The 15,684-nt window shown below is 41.7% G+C and overlaps 1 protein-coding gene across 1 annotated transcript in view; it reads left to right on the forward strand.

Annotated features, from left to right (window-relative positions):
* Positions 1-15,684, forward strand: part of tln2b (talin 2b) — a 239,193-nt gene that overhangs the window by 1,400 nt on the left and 222,109 nt on the right. The window contains 5 exon segments of the mRNA XM_034176485.1: positions 350-447; positions 602-626; positions 629-727; positions 1,324-1,479; positions 2,645-2,787. Of these exon segments, the coding sequence (XP_034032376.1) occupies positions 350-447; positions 602-626; positions 629-727; positions 1,324-1,479; positions 2,645-2,787 (521 nt within the window).

A 15,684-nucleotide genomic window follows, 5' to 3' on the forward strand; every position in this document is an offset into this window, starting at 1 on the left:
AGGTGTTAATTTGGGGGATGAAATTTACAGGGTGATTCCATAATTTTTTCCTCAGAATTGAGTGATTCCATATTTTTTTCCTCTGCTTGGTCTAAAAAAGTAACCGTTACTGACTGCCAACAATCTTTTTTTTATTATTTCTTATAGTGTTTCTTAAAGCCAGAAAGTTGCCATTTGAAATGACTTTAGTTTTGTGTCATGTCTGTGATCTGCTTTTTTTCTACAAAATTAAACAACTGAATGAACATCCTCTGAGGCTGGTGATTCCATAATTTTTGCCAGGGGTTGTAGAACTAATTTACATGATATGCATTTACATTTGCCATCTCTGTCTTATGCCGTGTTTCAGCCTCCGACTACGGCCTCTTCTTGTCTGACGATGATCCCAGGAAAGGGATTTGGCTGGAGTCTGGCAGAACCTTGGATTACTACATGCTGCGAAATGGAGTAAGTTTAACTCATAGTCTCAGGAGAATTGTCAGTGTCACTTATACCTCCTCGGTGATTTATATTTTCTTGCAGATGCGTGGAATGACTGCATTCCTTCTGTCACAAGAGCAGTCAGCTGTGTTTAAGCATCACAGCCCTCCTTCTGTTTCAGGATATCTTGGAGTACAAGAAGAAACAAAGCCACAGAAATCAAAATGCTGGGATGGTGCAATTAAAACTATTCTGTGATGACTCAAAACAGTCGGGGAGCTGCTTGTCACAATATGCAGCAGAATAGGTAGAGACAGTCCTGCCAGGATGTGAATATTGTCAGCTCAACATTTACGGCTTGAATTATTCATCTTTGAGCATATTTTATGTGAGCACATCCACTTGACTTCACACAGTGTTTAAGGGTTTGCTTTTTGCTGTGGTGTTATTATGTGGTATTAAATTATAATTTGTAAAGCAGCACATTTGTTATGTACTTGAGAGCATTTATTTACACTTGATAAAGTCCTAATCACGTTTTGTTTTGAGAGCGCAGGTCTTGATTAATAAAGCTCAAACAAATTTGTTTCTAATAAATATGGTTCCATCCCTTCCCATCACAGAGGTGCTCCCTAAACTCTTTGCGGTATTTTCAGTGGGCTCCAGTCAAGCTCAGTTGGCCGAGGAGGAAAGGGATGTGTGTCTGGCAGGTATCGTTATTGAAAATCGTTTGTTTAGAGTCGGTCTTTCTGCTCGGTTACTTCTCCTCAGCTGGCATTTTATTTTTCTGGCTGTTCACCAGCTTTTCTTTGCGGATGTTCCAAAACACGGGAGGTAGATTTAAAAAGAGTCTCTGTTGTGAAAATCATCTGCAAATTCACTGCTTCAATTTGCATGTTTCAGGAATCACCAACTATGAAGAGTATTCCCTCATTCAAGAAGTCATAGAGGACAAAAAGGAGGAAGGAACGGGGACGCTTAAGAAAGACAGAACCCTGCTGCTACGAGATGAGAGAAAGATGGAAAAGCTCAAAGCCAAACTCCACACGGACGATGACTGTAAGGGTCAAATCGCGCTTCACTTTAAGCGTGTAGCTCACATTTCAGGATCATCATTCTTCACTTACTTTGTCGTCTTCATGTGTGTACCAGTGTGGGACTTGAATCATTCATTACTAACTTATTAGTATCACATGGGGAGGTGGTGTGATGTGATTATTAACAATTTCTTTGTGATTTTAGTCCCTTCCAAATACACAGTTTCATTCATTTTCCAGAGTAGTGTGAAGTGGGTCACATATTGTATGAAAAGTTATGCACAGTATTTCATGCATTCAAAATATTAAAATAGCATTGTTGTTCATTTGTACTAGGTTTGTGCCATGTTTGTGCCGTAAAAACTTTTGTTTGTGCTGTTAAAGCTTTTGAATAATTCAGAAATACATTTTCTGACCCATGACATCATGTAGCCTCCCCTCTACATCCAAATCTCATCAAACTGGTCTCCATCATTTGTGCTGGGTATCGTTCACGCAGGTTTCATCTCCCCATATAAAACTAATCTCGTCCAAATAGGTATCAACACTTGAAAACTTTGAAAGCTCACAGCAGCTATTAGGATGAGCAAAATCATGGTGGTGCAGCATGGCGTCAAGCTCATTATTTTTCTTCAAACCTTTCCAGCGTGTTATTGTTTTGGTCATGTTTTTTTCCTCTTACTACTTTGCTGTTATGCTGTAGAGTCAATCCACAGTCAAGTGACGAATGTACTCAGCAGCCCATTCAGCTAATGAGTGTGGTGGTGCACTTGCAAAAACCTTGGTAAATACAGTTGGTATTTTTAGGTTTTTTACATGGATTCTTACATGAATCACACTCATCTGGACATCTGTGTTATCATTGTATCCAATGTATACCATTGAAATTTCAAACTTTCAGAAAAATACCACTGTTTTCTTCTTGAAACATGCAAATAAACATTTCATGTTAACACAAAAAATAAATTTTCTCTCACCATATAATAATTAAAATTATGCTACTTGTGTCCCATCAACATTTTCACTTATGGATGTTTGATTCAGTAGATTGACTTAAGTTATTCTGTCTGCCTGTCTGCTGGTTAATTTCACCGTCAGCTTCCTGTTCCAGCAGTGACATCTTTCTTAAATGAACATCTATTCATTCCACTGCATGTGGTAACCGAGTATGTGTATTGATTGAACAGTGAACTGGCTGGACCACAGCAGGACGTTCAGGGAGCAGGGAGTGGAAGAAAGTGAGACTCTGCTGCTCAGACGCAAGTTCTTCTACTCAGACCAGAATGTGGATTCACGAGACCCTGTCCAGCTAAACCTGCTCTATGTTCAGGTAGAGTTCTTATATATATAGCACAGTGATTACTAAACCTGTCCGGGGAGTTGTGAAACCGCCGCAGGGTAGTGAATAATGGGAAGGATGAAAAATTATGAAAACGTAAGGTGCAACAAAAATGGGGGAATCTGATTCATTACTGCAATAATTATCAATACTATGAGGTCTGTTAGAAAAGTAACGGACCTTTTTATTTTTTGCAAAAACTATATGGATTTGAATCATGTGTGATTGCATCAGCCAAGCTTGAACCTTCGTGTGCATGCGTGAGTTTTTTCACGCCTGTCGGTTGCGTCATTCACCTGTGAGCATGCCTTGTGGGAGGAGTGGTCCAGCCCCCTCGTCGGATTTTCATTGTCAGGAAATTGGCTGATCGACTGCCGCTTTGCTTCATCAAAATTTTTTCAGAAAGTGTGAGAGACAGCCAAGTGGAAACCATTTGGAAAATTCAGATGGCTTTCGGTGAAGATCTTATGGGGATCACACAGATTAAGGACAATTACAACTGGAAGACGGCCCACAGTGGCGTATGGCGCGCCGCGCACCGAGCGGCGATTGACAGGCGCAAACGACCAGATCATTTCCAAAGTGAATGCTTTGTTGATCCGGGACGTCGTCTGACTACCAGAGAAATGGCAAGACAGCTGGACATAGCACCTTTTTGGCACATTCCACTGTTACAGGAGTTTTTGTAAGGGAAAGAGGAGCGGAGAAATTCGCGTGTCGGGACGTAGGTGCAGGGCACAGAACAAAAAGCAACGCTGTGATGAAGCCTCACAAGACATGTTGTGGCATGTCCAGCTTGTCCACAATTTCTCAGATAGTCACACGACTGAAAAGCCACCGAAAGCCGTCTGAATTTTCCGAATGGTGCAAGAGCTGGGCATGTTAGGGCTTGTCCTGTGAGACCAACACGGAGGTGCTTTCGTCCCACGAAAGAGACGAGCAGAAGAAGAAGAAGAAGAGTTGGACATCAGCACTTTTGCGGCACATTCCACTGTTACAGGAGATTTTGTAATGAAAGACGTGCGGAGGAATTCGCGCGTCGGGATGGAGCCGCAATGGCACGCAACAAAAAGCACGTCCGTGTTGGAAACCATTCGGAAGATTCAGACGGCTTTCGGTGGCTTTTCAGTCAAGTGAGTATCAGAGAAATTGTGTAACAGCTGGACATGTCACAACTTGTCCTGTGAGACTTCCAACACGCTCCTTAATCTGTGTGACGCCCAGAGTATCCTCACCGAAAGCCGTCTGAATCTTCCGAATGGTTTCCACCTGGCTGTCTCTCACAGTTTCTGGAAAAATTTGATTTAGCGCTGCTCCAATCGCTCAGCCATTTCCCTGACAATGAAAATCCGACGAGAGGGGTGGACCAGTGCTCACTCAAAGCCTGCCCACAGGCGAATGACCAACCGACAGGCGTGAAAAAAAACTCACGCATGCGCACGAAGGTTCAAGCTTGGCTGATGCAAGCGCACATGATTCAAATCCATATAGTTTTTTAAAAAAATAAAAAGGTCGGATAGTTTTCTAACAGACCTCGTATATCAGATTTTTGACAAGGAACTAAAGAAAAAGCGGTCGATGTTCATCAAGCAGCATCCAAAAGTCACTGGATCAGTGCTAATTGAATCTTTGATCACAGACAGGTTTGAGACAGCCTTTGTATTTTTATGTTTTATAAAAATGTCCAACTGGCAACTCGTGTTTTAATTTATTCATCAGTAACATTGGCAAAGATCAAACCATTTGTGCAGGACATGCTCAGTAATACAGTAAAAGTCCTGAAATTACCACAATTTTATAACTGGAGCAAAGAGCTGGGCTGGCACTCGTGCTGTTGGAGCAATCACAGTCCAATCTGGCAGACAAAGTGCGTCTAGGCTGAAATACATTTTGTGTTGTTTTTTTTACAAGATGAAAGAGACGTTGTGATTAGACATAAGAGCCATGTTGCAGTTCACATCTATCTTTTTATCCATGTCTGTCAACTGAAGGTTTTTGGCTAAAATGGAGTCCAGACAGGTTTGCTTTGGTTGAACTGCGCTGAATGTTGGCAAAACAACAAAGATTCACTTGTTTTTTATATATACTTGTTTTTTAACTGTTATTTAAATGCTTTTTGATAGCCAGTCTGCTCTGTGTGAGCCTGATCCTGTCAGATCTCAGAGCTAAGCAGTGCGGGGCCTGGTTAATACTTGGATGGGAGACCTCTTTGGAACCCCAGCGGCTGTTTGTGTTCTCCAGGTTATGCTGGAGTTGCATCAGGAAGGGCATGCGCGTAAAACTTGTGCCAAATACCTATGTGGATCTGACTGTATCCACTGTGGCGACCCGTACCAAAACGGGAGCAGGACGACAACAACATTTAAATTCTTTTGATACTCACTCCTCTAATGCTGTGATATCATTCTGTGTTAAAGTATCGCTCAGCTTCTACTTTTATTGTCCTTTCCGACATCAACCCCCAGTATCAGAAGTGCAAGGGCAGATTACTAATGCGGTTTATGGTCACTTGAGGTTTTGCACCTTTAATTATGTTTTTGAAGTTGAATTTTAAGAAAAGAATTCTGACTTTATTATATTAAAATTTGTAAAATTATGCCCTTTAACTTCACTTTAAAACAGATCTGTAGTGCATGGCATATGGGATGGGCAGCATGGAGGCTTATTGGTTTACACTGCTGCCTCACAGTGAGAATACACTGGGTTCTCTTCTGACCCGGTCCTTCTGAGTGGAGTTTGTGTTCTCCTCGTGCTTGCGTGGTTCCTCGAGGTACTCCAGCTTCCTCCCACTTGCAAAGACATGCAGGTTAGGCGAATTTCTGACACGTGGTTGTCTGTCTATATGTGGTCCTGTGATGGACTGGCGGCCTGTCCAGGGTGTACCCCGCTTCTGGCTCCTCTGACTTTTAATTGGAATAAATTGGTACAGAAATGAATTACATATGGGAGACACAAGCCTAGATTTGATCTGTTTTCTTATATGAACTTCCGTCTGTGTTCCACTCCAGTATGAAGCTATAGAACTGGCAATGCAACAGACAAAAGTTGCACTGTACACACTTTCTCCCCATCACAGCCCCAGAAGCCTGTAACTCCTTCAGGGTTAGGTTTCCCTCAGAGTCTCTCTGTTGCATGGTTGCTCAGTTTTTGAGAAAATCCAACTCTTGGTTGATGTAAATGAAGTTAAGAGTTAATGTTCAAGTTTCCATTCCAGGACTTGTCCAAAGAAAACTGCCTGTGAAGGTGATGATTTAGTTGTGTTATACTAATAAGGCCACATACTAGATTACATTACATTGTTTGGGATTTGATAGTAAGTCCGTTGGCTGCTCCCTTGTTTTCACTTGGAGTTGCCACAGCAGATTCACGCATGCTGATTTGGCACAAGTTTTATGCTGGATGTCCTCCAGATGCAACCCCACATTACAAGGAGAAATGGGCTGCTTGGCCACCACCCCTGCTATTGTTTTGGATTTTATATTTTATTAAATTTATGTCATATTGTTGGAATTGTTTTCATTGTGAGTTTAATGGGCATCATTTTTGAAATTTTAATACAATGTTAACTGAATTCTTTGATGCTCCAAACAAATTACCATAACATGTAAAAAGCTCAAGTATTCACAAACATTTCATAACACTTTAGCTCCGCCTACACCAAACTGGATCACTGCTGAGAGTTTGAGAATATTTTTGAGGAAGCCAGCAATTCATAATACTGGGGAGGAGGCTCGTGTTTGTGTTGCAAAATGCATTGAAAGAGGGAGCTCAAACAGCTGATGTAAAAAATCTAAAATTTAATTAATCTGATCCATGCTGGCCAGCACGGTGGGTTGCAAGTGGTTAGCACTGTTCACCACTGTGCTGTGATCGGCTGCCTTCCTAGTCATTTTCATCAAGAAAATCACCCGCCACTTGCTTTACAAATGACACATTGTTGTATTTTAATTTTACTTTACATTGTACCTGGCGTCAGAATAACAGCCGCCTAATCCATATTCAAGCAGAAATCATTATTTCCAGAGGCAGTCATGAAATAATAACAACATCAATCTGTAATAAGAAAGAGGAGCACGATGTGTACAGTCCGGTACCAGTCTGGTATGCAACATATACTCCATACAGCCAATGTGCTAACCTCCATTGTGCATTTGCCAGAGCGATGAGCAGAGCCGTGTGCCTTATGGCACGGCAACTGTAGTGCGTGCCACAGAGCTGTGCTGTGCTCCATCCCGATCAGAGTCATTTAATTTTGAGTATTTACCTATCCCATATCCCAATCGAATACTTGGTGTTTATTTAAGGTAATGTGAAATATGTTTTAGGAAACTCTCACAGTGCAGCACTGAGCGTTAACTGGTTATCGTGTCATTTCATCAAAGAGAGGAGACTGATGCACACTGTTGATATCTGTGTTGCATATTTAAAGGAGTGTTAAAATTGCTTTTAAAACATAACACTGTGACTCTCATGGCTTCGTAGCAAAGCAGTAGGGGAGGTGATGGTCTAGTGGTTAAGGCGTTGGACTTGAGACCAGAAGATCCTCAGCTCAAATCCCAGCCTGATGGGAAAATCACTAAGGGCCCTTGGGCAAGGTCTTAATCCCCTATTGCTCCCGTGTGTAGTGAGCATCTTGTATGGTGCTTTGAGCATCTGATGCAGATGGAAAGCGCTATATAAATGCGGTCCATTTAGTAGCAGCCATGAGTCTGTTCGATTCACGGCACTAAAACGCTGGCACCTTATTTGGTCCCTCTGGTTTACTGGGTTTAATTTATTCGATGCAGATTAATCAATCTGATCACATTCAGTCAGATCCGAACATCCCTCAACAAACACTGAAATAAGACAGTAACTTTTTTCATTTTAAATGTATAATCTGACTTACTTGTTCACATGGTGTAACGTTTACAAGAGGAATCAAGTGGTCTTGGTTTGCTGTTGGAAACATTGTGAGTCTGATCTTGTTTAGTCAACGCTCAGTGGGTGCTTCTCAAGCAGCGAGCTGAGATATAATTTGTCTTTCTAAAATTACACATGAATAAGTTTGTTTGTTTAGTTTCTTTCTCTTGAGTTGGTGCTCAGCATTGCCTGTTCTGCCGGTGCTGTAAAATAATGCTGCTGGCACCCAGGGGGGTTCCCTGAAAGGCTCAGCCGAGGCCGCGACCACACTAGTCAGGCTTTGCTTGCTGCACACCTCACTGCGTTCATATTAACTCCTCCAGCACACAAGTGACACCTCAACACACAAAGATAGGAGCAGGGACTTAGAAAGCGTGTAGCTTTAATGTGCTCAACCATATGCACACAACTGACTGCAAACAGCTATTTGATAGAGCAGCTAAAAAAAAGAAACATTTGCTTGCTGCACTTGGTGAAACTGCATTTAAAAGCAATGCTCATTCACAAATGTCTGCAATAAGTACAGTCAAGTAGCTTTAGCTTTCTTCATCTTTTCCCAAATACATGTTCATTAAACACATGCTGCTGTCTGTTCAGGATTTTCTCTATTTTTCTTTCCCTTCAGTTTTTCTGTCACCACTCCCTCTTCATCTCCTACACATTCTGTCATACGGTGATCACACACATCCCCACCCTCCTGATCTGGCACACATTACACCACACTGCATTTCAGTCTTTCCTCGCAAAACAGACTCCTATTTCCTCTCACAATAACAACCCCACCTCCTTTTTTGCCTCTCCGCTGCTCTTCCTAATCTATCCTTCCCTTCCTCGATCACCCTGGGGTTGTTACACACGCAGATCGCAGAGACTCTTCACATGGCAACGGTTCTAATTTGTCATGCTCCTAAAAAAAGACAAGTGACAGATTATTTTATTTTTTTTTTTTGCAGCATGGAACTTATGTCATTTATTCATTTGCCATAATCATCTCAGGGAGTAGTTAATCATATTGTGACTTTTTGTTTTGCTGGTATTTCTGTGACTGTGTTCAGTGAATCAGCAGTGAGCTCATATGTTTATTAATGATTTGAAGCTTCCATGATTCTAATCTCGCCCACATTCACATATGTGGAAGCACTGCCAGTAACGCACTAATCTCTTTTACTACTCAACCACTCCCTTTTTGTCAGGGATTTGTGCTAAGAACAGGATAACATAGCAACGGCATCACCCTGTGTGCTGCTCTTTTTTTTCTTCTTCTTCTTTTACATGCAGTACGTTGGTACAGAGTAGTACAATTGGAAAAATAAAGATTTACTTCAATAGAATCAGTAAAAGTTGGGAGACTCTAGAAAATGCAAATTAAAAGCATAGAGATTGTTACATTTATTTAGACTTTTATTTCATTGTCGAAAGTATGAGCCCAAAATATTTCAAATTTTATTGAGTCACCTTCATTTCATTTATTAATATGCATCCATTCCTGCATTTAATTCCTGCAACAGACCCCCCCCCCCCCCCCCAAAAAAAAGTGGGATGCTAAAGCATTTAGTACTTTGTATTATTGACATTCCTTTTTACAATTTAAGGGACATTTTGGCTTTGAGGATACCAAGCAATGAAGCATGTCTGTTGTTATTTTGTGCAACCCTTCCTGCAAATACTCTTTAACATGTACAGAGCCATTGTAGTTGTTGTTGTTTGTTTGTTTTTTTTAATTCTCCACACATTCTTGATTAGGGACAAGTCAGGACAAGGCTGCCATGCCTTTGTAATGTGCGCAGAATGTGGTTTTTCATTGTGTTGTTGAAAAATGCATGGACATCTCCGGAAAGGATGTCATCTTTGAAGACAGCATATGTTACTCTAAAATCACAATGTACTTTTCTGTATTAATGCTGCCATCACAGAAGTGTAAATTACCTTTGCAAAGGCCACTGATTCAACCCCATACCAGGACAGGCCTTGGCTTTTGGACTTGTTGCTGAAAATAGTTTGGATGGTTCTTTTCGATTTTGGTCCAGGGCACGACGTTCATTTCTTCCAAAAAAAAAAGAAAGAAAAGATTTGGAATACCGAATGGTCTGATCACATTACATATTTCCATTGTGTGATGGTACAACCCAGATGCTTCTGAGCCCTGAGAGGTCAACGTCACTTCTGGACAAGGTGACCATAATGACATAATCAGGCTGTCAATGTAGTGCTCACCAGTGATGACGGTAACGCGTTACTTAGTAACGCGTTACTCTAATCGGACCACTTTTTTTAGTAACGAGTAATCTAACGCGTTAATCTTTCCAAATCAGTAATCAGATTAAAGTTACTTCTCCATGTCACTGTGCGTTACTATTATTTTTGCATTGTGGGTCGATCGCAGCATTAAACTTGGTCTGTGGGCAGGAGGTCGGGGTTCGACTGAACTGCCCACTTTAAGCGAGCTGCGAGCTTTTCATCCGCGGGTTTTTTGCAGCTACGACTCGTCCTCACCTCTTAAAGCGCGGTGATCAGCACACCTGCACTGAGCTTTACAAAGACATTTTTTATACTTTTTTTCCTCCTCTATTTAGAATTCTGAGCTGAGCCACTCTGTATCTGGTCGTTAAAAACAGCTGATCCTCCGCGACGTGTCAACAACTAACTATTTTCCACTCAAATGCACCTAAACTCTCTTTCTGAGGACCACATGATGTGAAAACGCAATAAAACTTTCTTACCTGCGAATCCAGATGGAATGGGGCGTGGGGCAGGGATGTGCCCCCCCACAGCACGCCTAGATATTAAAGGTCCAGTTTTGAAGCTGTTTTTTACAACTACTAATATTGCTTAAAATAATAATAATTTCGACAAGTAAAATGTTTAGAGAGAATTTAAATGTTAGAAAAATGTTAGAATTTAATAGTTACATTTATAAACAATGTAGGTTCAAAATTGCAAGTTTTACTGTTACAGTGCTGTCAACAGTTAAATATGAGGTCAAGAAAGAGGTCTTTATTTTACTTTTCATAAAACAAGTATTTATTTTCATTGAAGTCAAGAAAGGGTGACTATAAAGTGAGTTTTGGCAAAACAGATATTGTCATGTTGAGGTGGCAGAGGGTTGTTGTCGGCAGCTGGGAAAAGTAACTAAAAAAGTAACTAGTAATCTAACTTAGTTACTTTTACAATTGAGTAATCAGTAAAGTAACTAAGTTACTTTTTCAAGGAGTAATCAGTAATTGGATTACTTTTTCAAAGTAACTGTGGCAACACTGGTGCTCACCTAAGGTGAGTTTTTTCCTTCAGACAAATAATATTTTGGTAGCTTTAGATGCCTTAGTATCTAAGGTCCATGAATGTAACATTTTGTGAAGTATCCATGATAATAAAAATTATGAATCATTTTCTGAGACCATTATAGTCACAGTTTTTCAGTGTTGTAATGTATGAAGAAGAAATACTTTGTTACTGTACCTAAGTAGAATTTTGACATATCTTTACTTTGCTTTGTTATTTAGGGCCCCTTCACAAATAGTGCAAATTTGGTCGAATCAGGGTGAACACGCGCGAAACAGTTTGAAATCACTGAAACCATGGAAATATCGTGCTGACGTTGGGAGGGACACATTCGGGCAGATGTGAATGAATGCTGGTGCGAACCCAGGGCAAAACGCAGGAATGTGGTATGGCGACACGAATGGAACATGTCACTAGCAGGAGGTGGTAATGGTAGAAACTATATATTTTTTTCAAATATGCTTACATCCACTTCAGAGATTGTGCATTGTGTAATTTGGGAGATATTTCATAAAGGAAGTGGGTGTCTACCATGACAAAAAAAAACCCGCCCCATGTAAAAAAGAAAACTGCAATATATACTGTAATTTTAACATCTTTTGAAATATTAGAATGTAATTGTTTTGACTTCATGATTAGTTTTGATGAACCCTGCATTGATCACAACAATCAAGTTTATGATATATAATGCTCCTGACTTGGTAGAACGTGTTTTATGCCACGTTCACACCGGGCGCGACGCGAGCGACTGCAGCCACAGGTTGCTATGTAATCCCTATGTAAGGACGCGTTTTGGGCGCCAAAACCGCGCAGCGCAAACGCGATGGAGGAGAGTGAGCGACGCGAGTGAAGCGATTTTGAGCGTTTTGCGTGTTTGTGGCGCGATATTGCGTCGCCTTCACGTCGCGCTGGGCCCTCCTCCCCAAGTTCAAAAATCTGAACTTTTTCGTCTTGTCGTGCCGCGATGACCAATCAGGGACTGAATATGTAGTGACGTGGAGATGTCTGGAGTTTGACTGAAGATGTGAACATGTCCTGTATCTGGTAGCAGCCTGTGAGCAGGACTTATGTCTCTTTTGTCCTTTATTTCACAATCATGACAGAGTTTTTGGAGCGAACCGCAGCAGCGGGGAGTGGAGTTTCTTTTTATTTTTATTTTACGTGCGCGCGCAAATCGTCCTGGAGATTATTTTACTTATTAACTACACACCTGTATAAAGCAAATGGTGACTGGTTTCTAAACACAATTATGACAGAGTTTTTGGAGCGAGCAGCAGCCCTACTTGCAGCAGCGGGGAGCGGAGCTTTTTCCTTTACTTTTTTTTTTTTACGTGCGCGCACGAGCGAATCGTCTGTAGAGAATATTTTATTAATTAACTACACAGATGTATAATAAAACAAATGGTGACTGGTTTCTAAACACAGTTATGACAGAGTTTTGTGGGGGAAGAGCGAGCTGCGGAGTTTTTTTTTTTTTTTTTTTTAACATGTGCGCGCGCGAACGGGACAGTTGATCCTCAAACTGGGTCCCGCAGAGGTGGAAGGAGCGCTGAAAGCGGCCGTCACCCAGACACAGCTCCTGCAGCAAATAATGATACTCTCTGTATTGGGAGCTTTTCACAACAACTCGCTCCGTGTGATCAAGGTCCGTCATGTTAGCTTGACTGACAACCGGAGCTGGCGAGTGGAATGGAAGCTCCTCCTATTTGATGACGCACCGGTGCGAATTTTCGCAGCGAAAGTCCACCCAAGCAGAGCGACACACCGGGCGAAGGAGGCGCGTCCGTCGCCTGGCGACCCACGCGAATTTGTAGCGTCTGATCGCGCCCGGTGTGAACGCGGCATTAGAGAAGTCACAAAAGCTACATAAGTACTGATATTATTACAGTGATCATGCAATTACACATGTAATTTCAAGTCACAGCATGGCAAGTTATAGTAAATTACATGTCATGGCCAAGCCAAAAACAAGATCTCAGGGTAAAGAATTTGATAAAAACCTTTGACAGTGGTTTATGTTTTTAAAGTTTTTGAAGAGCATGGCCTCCTCCTAAGTTCTGTTATTCACACAGTGTGACTGAAATAAAACCTTTGACAATTGTTTATGTTTTTAAAGTTTTTGAAGAGCATGGCCTCCTCCTAAGTTCTGTTATTCACAGTGTTTCTGAAATAAAACCTTTGTGAAATAATTGTGTTTATAAAGTTTTTGAAGAGCATGGACAAACTTTACACATAGCGGAATAGCCAGATAATTGAAAATAGACCATACCTTGTTACATTCAAGGGGTGGGGGGTTATTTTCAAGATGTAAGATGAATTTTGATGCCAAAATGCTGGTATTAATATTGTGAATCATTTCCCAAGTGGATGTATTGAAATTCTGACTTGTGATTTTACCACCTCCTGCTAATGTCATTCACACTGCGCCAAGGCCACTCTCCCGACAGGTCAAATGCCCAGATACACATATGGAGCCGGCCCACCAAGCACTCAAAGAACACAATCTACCTGCATTGCAGACCATGTCTCATAACACGTCAATAATAATAGTAATAATAATAATTAATAATAACAGACATATTGATAATAATACCAACAATTAATACATATTACAATAATCACATGACAGATAAGGCCTATTCCATAATTAAGTGGTTTATGAAAACAACAATCTCATGTCATTGGCATGGGAATGCTGCCAACATGTCGGTGTATGCTGCTGCGGATCCACAGATGAACACCACACAGTTAGAGAGACAAAAAGGCAAGTACCACTTCATCACATGTTGCTCAAACCTCACACTGCTGCTGCTCACTTGTTGCCAACATATTGGCACATATTGCCTCATACTGTATCGACCTAAATAGCTGTTGACACAAATATGCACCATGACAAAGGTCATTGTCCTATACTGAGAAACAGATAATTAAACCATCTACTGACAGACATATACCATGTAAGGGCATGTTTATTCATATTTGTATAAATCATGGATTATTCTGTATCGCAGGTTTAGACATGGCTGCTTGTGCAACCTCACAATACAAACTGAGGGTGAAATGCGAATGCGGAGATGGCATACCGCAGCCTCACTGGCATCCAAATGGACACACCCACCAAACCCCGACAGCTGTCCACACAACGACGTCGCATCTGCCCGTGTGACCACAATTCTCACCCACCACTGACCGGGGCTTAATGGCCTGGGCGGGCCACGGAGGACGTGGGACACACCTGCACCAGGACACGATGTTGCCAGTGGGGCTGACTGTCACACGGAACTCCACCGAACCCCCTTGAGGGACTCGACACGTCCGAAGTGCATGCACACCTGTCCCCCTCGAGAGACACGACACACATGCGATAGGCTCGTGAAACGTCCGTTGACCGACTCGAGACACGTGCATAGGACACGACACGTGTCCGAAGTACATACGCGACTGTCCCCCTCGAGGGACAGGACACACGTATGACAGCTCCGCTAAATCCCCCACCACCGACACAAGACACGTGCGAGGATCTCAAGGGGAGTCGTCCGAAGGACAGGACAAAAGGTCAGAGGTGCACACGCGTCTGTCCCCCTGGAGGGACAGGATACACGTTTGACTTGCACGTATATCCCCCAGACATCTAAGTTTAATGCCACATCGGCGCAAGTGCACATGCGATATGTGTCAACGCCGAGGCGGCCAGTCGCGCCCCAGGGGCGAACATGTTATTTGTAGGATAGATCTGGTAGTATGAACATCCATAGCCAATCAGAAAGTCACTACCCACTACATCATTCACCCGATTGCCATACGATTAACATGGAAATGCAGTGCATCTTGGGTAGCATGTACTGCTACATAAATGTGTCCTTACTCTGTCGATTGCAGTACGTCATGCCACTGCTGTGGTGAACATGTTGAAGTTACTCAGAGCCTGTTAACCCTCTGGGGCCGACGCGGTCATATACGATGGCTGAGTACAAGTTTTACTAAATTATAAATAACCTTTTAATGATATGAGATAGAAACTTACTATTTTTTTGCTGAAAAGTAACTCTGCAGACTTTTGAGCCAGCCATCCACCATGTTTGTACTCCTCATAGAAGCTGTGTGATGTGCGCAATGTGAGTGTCCAATCGGAATTGGTTCACTGTCACATGGTTTTCCAGTATCCAATCGTAGGGCAGAGCAGTCTCACATGGCAGACCAAAGATTGTTTGGAGCAGCGATATATTACTCTTTGGCATGTGAATGCTGTTTGAATAGCCCTCTGGCTCCATGCGTAAAAGCGCACCGTTGCGCATATGGATGTGGGGGAAGGGTGTTAACAGGGCCTCAGACTGTGAAGATAAGTTGTTTACAGTGCAGGAACACATTCTAAGAGGGAGTCAAACTCCATGGAAGTAAAAGGTTTGTGTTGTAAGCCTTTGTGTAATAGCAGACAAATTGCTTTGAGATGTGGCATAAAGACAAACAAAACACATAGACCATTTTGTATATATTCAAAATGTGCATTTGTGTTCATTATTAGAACCTTTATTTTGTACATTCTTTTGTACAAGAGCCAAAACTACCTTTATAAAGTGTCAAAATAGTTGTTTATTATAGTTTGCTGTGTGATTGGAATAAATGTGTGTGAAAATTGTTTTCCGCTTTATTTTTCCTTTCTTATTTCTGATTGTAATCCTTTATTACACTTATAAAACACCACTATAG

This window comes from Thalassophryne amazonica, chromosome 8, assembly GCF_902500255.1.
Source record: "Thalassophryne amazonica chromosome 8, fThaAma1.1, whole genome shotgun sequence".
Taxonomy (NCBI): domain Eukaryota; kingdom Metazoa; phylum Chordata; class Actinopteri; order Batrachoidiformes; family Batrachoididae; genus Thalassophryne; species Thalassophryne amazonica.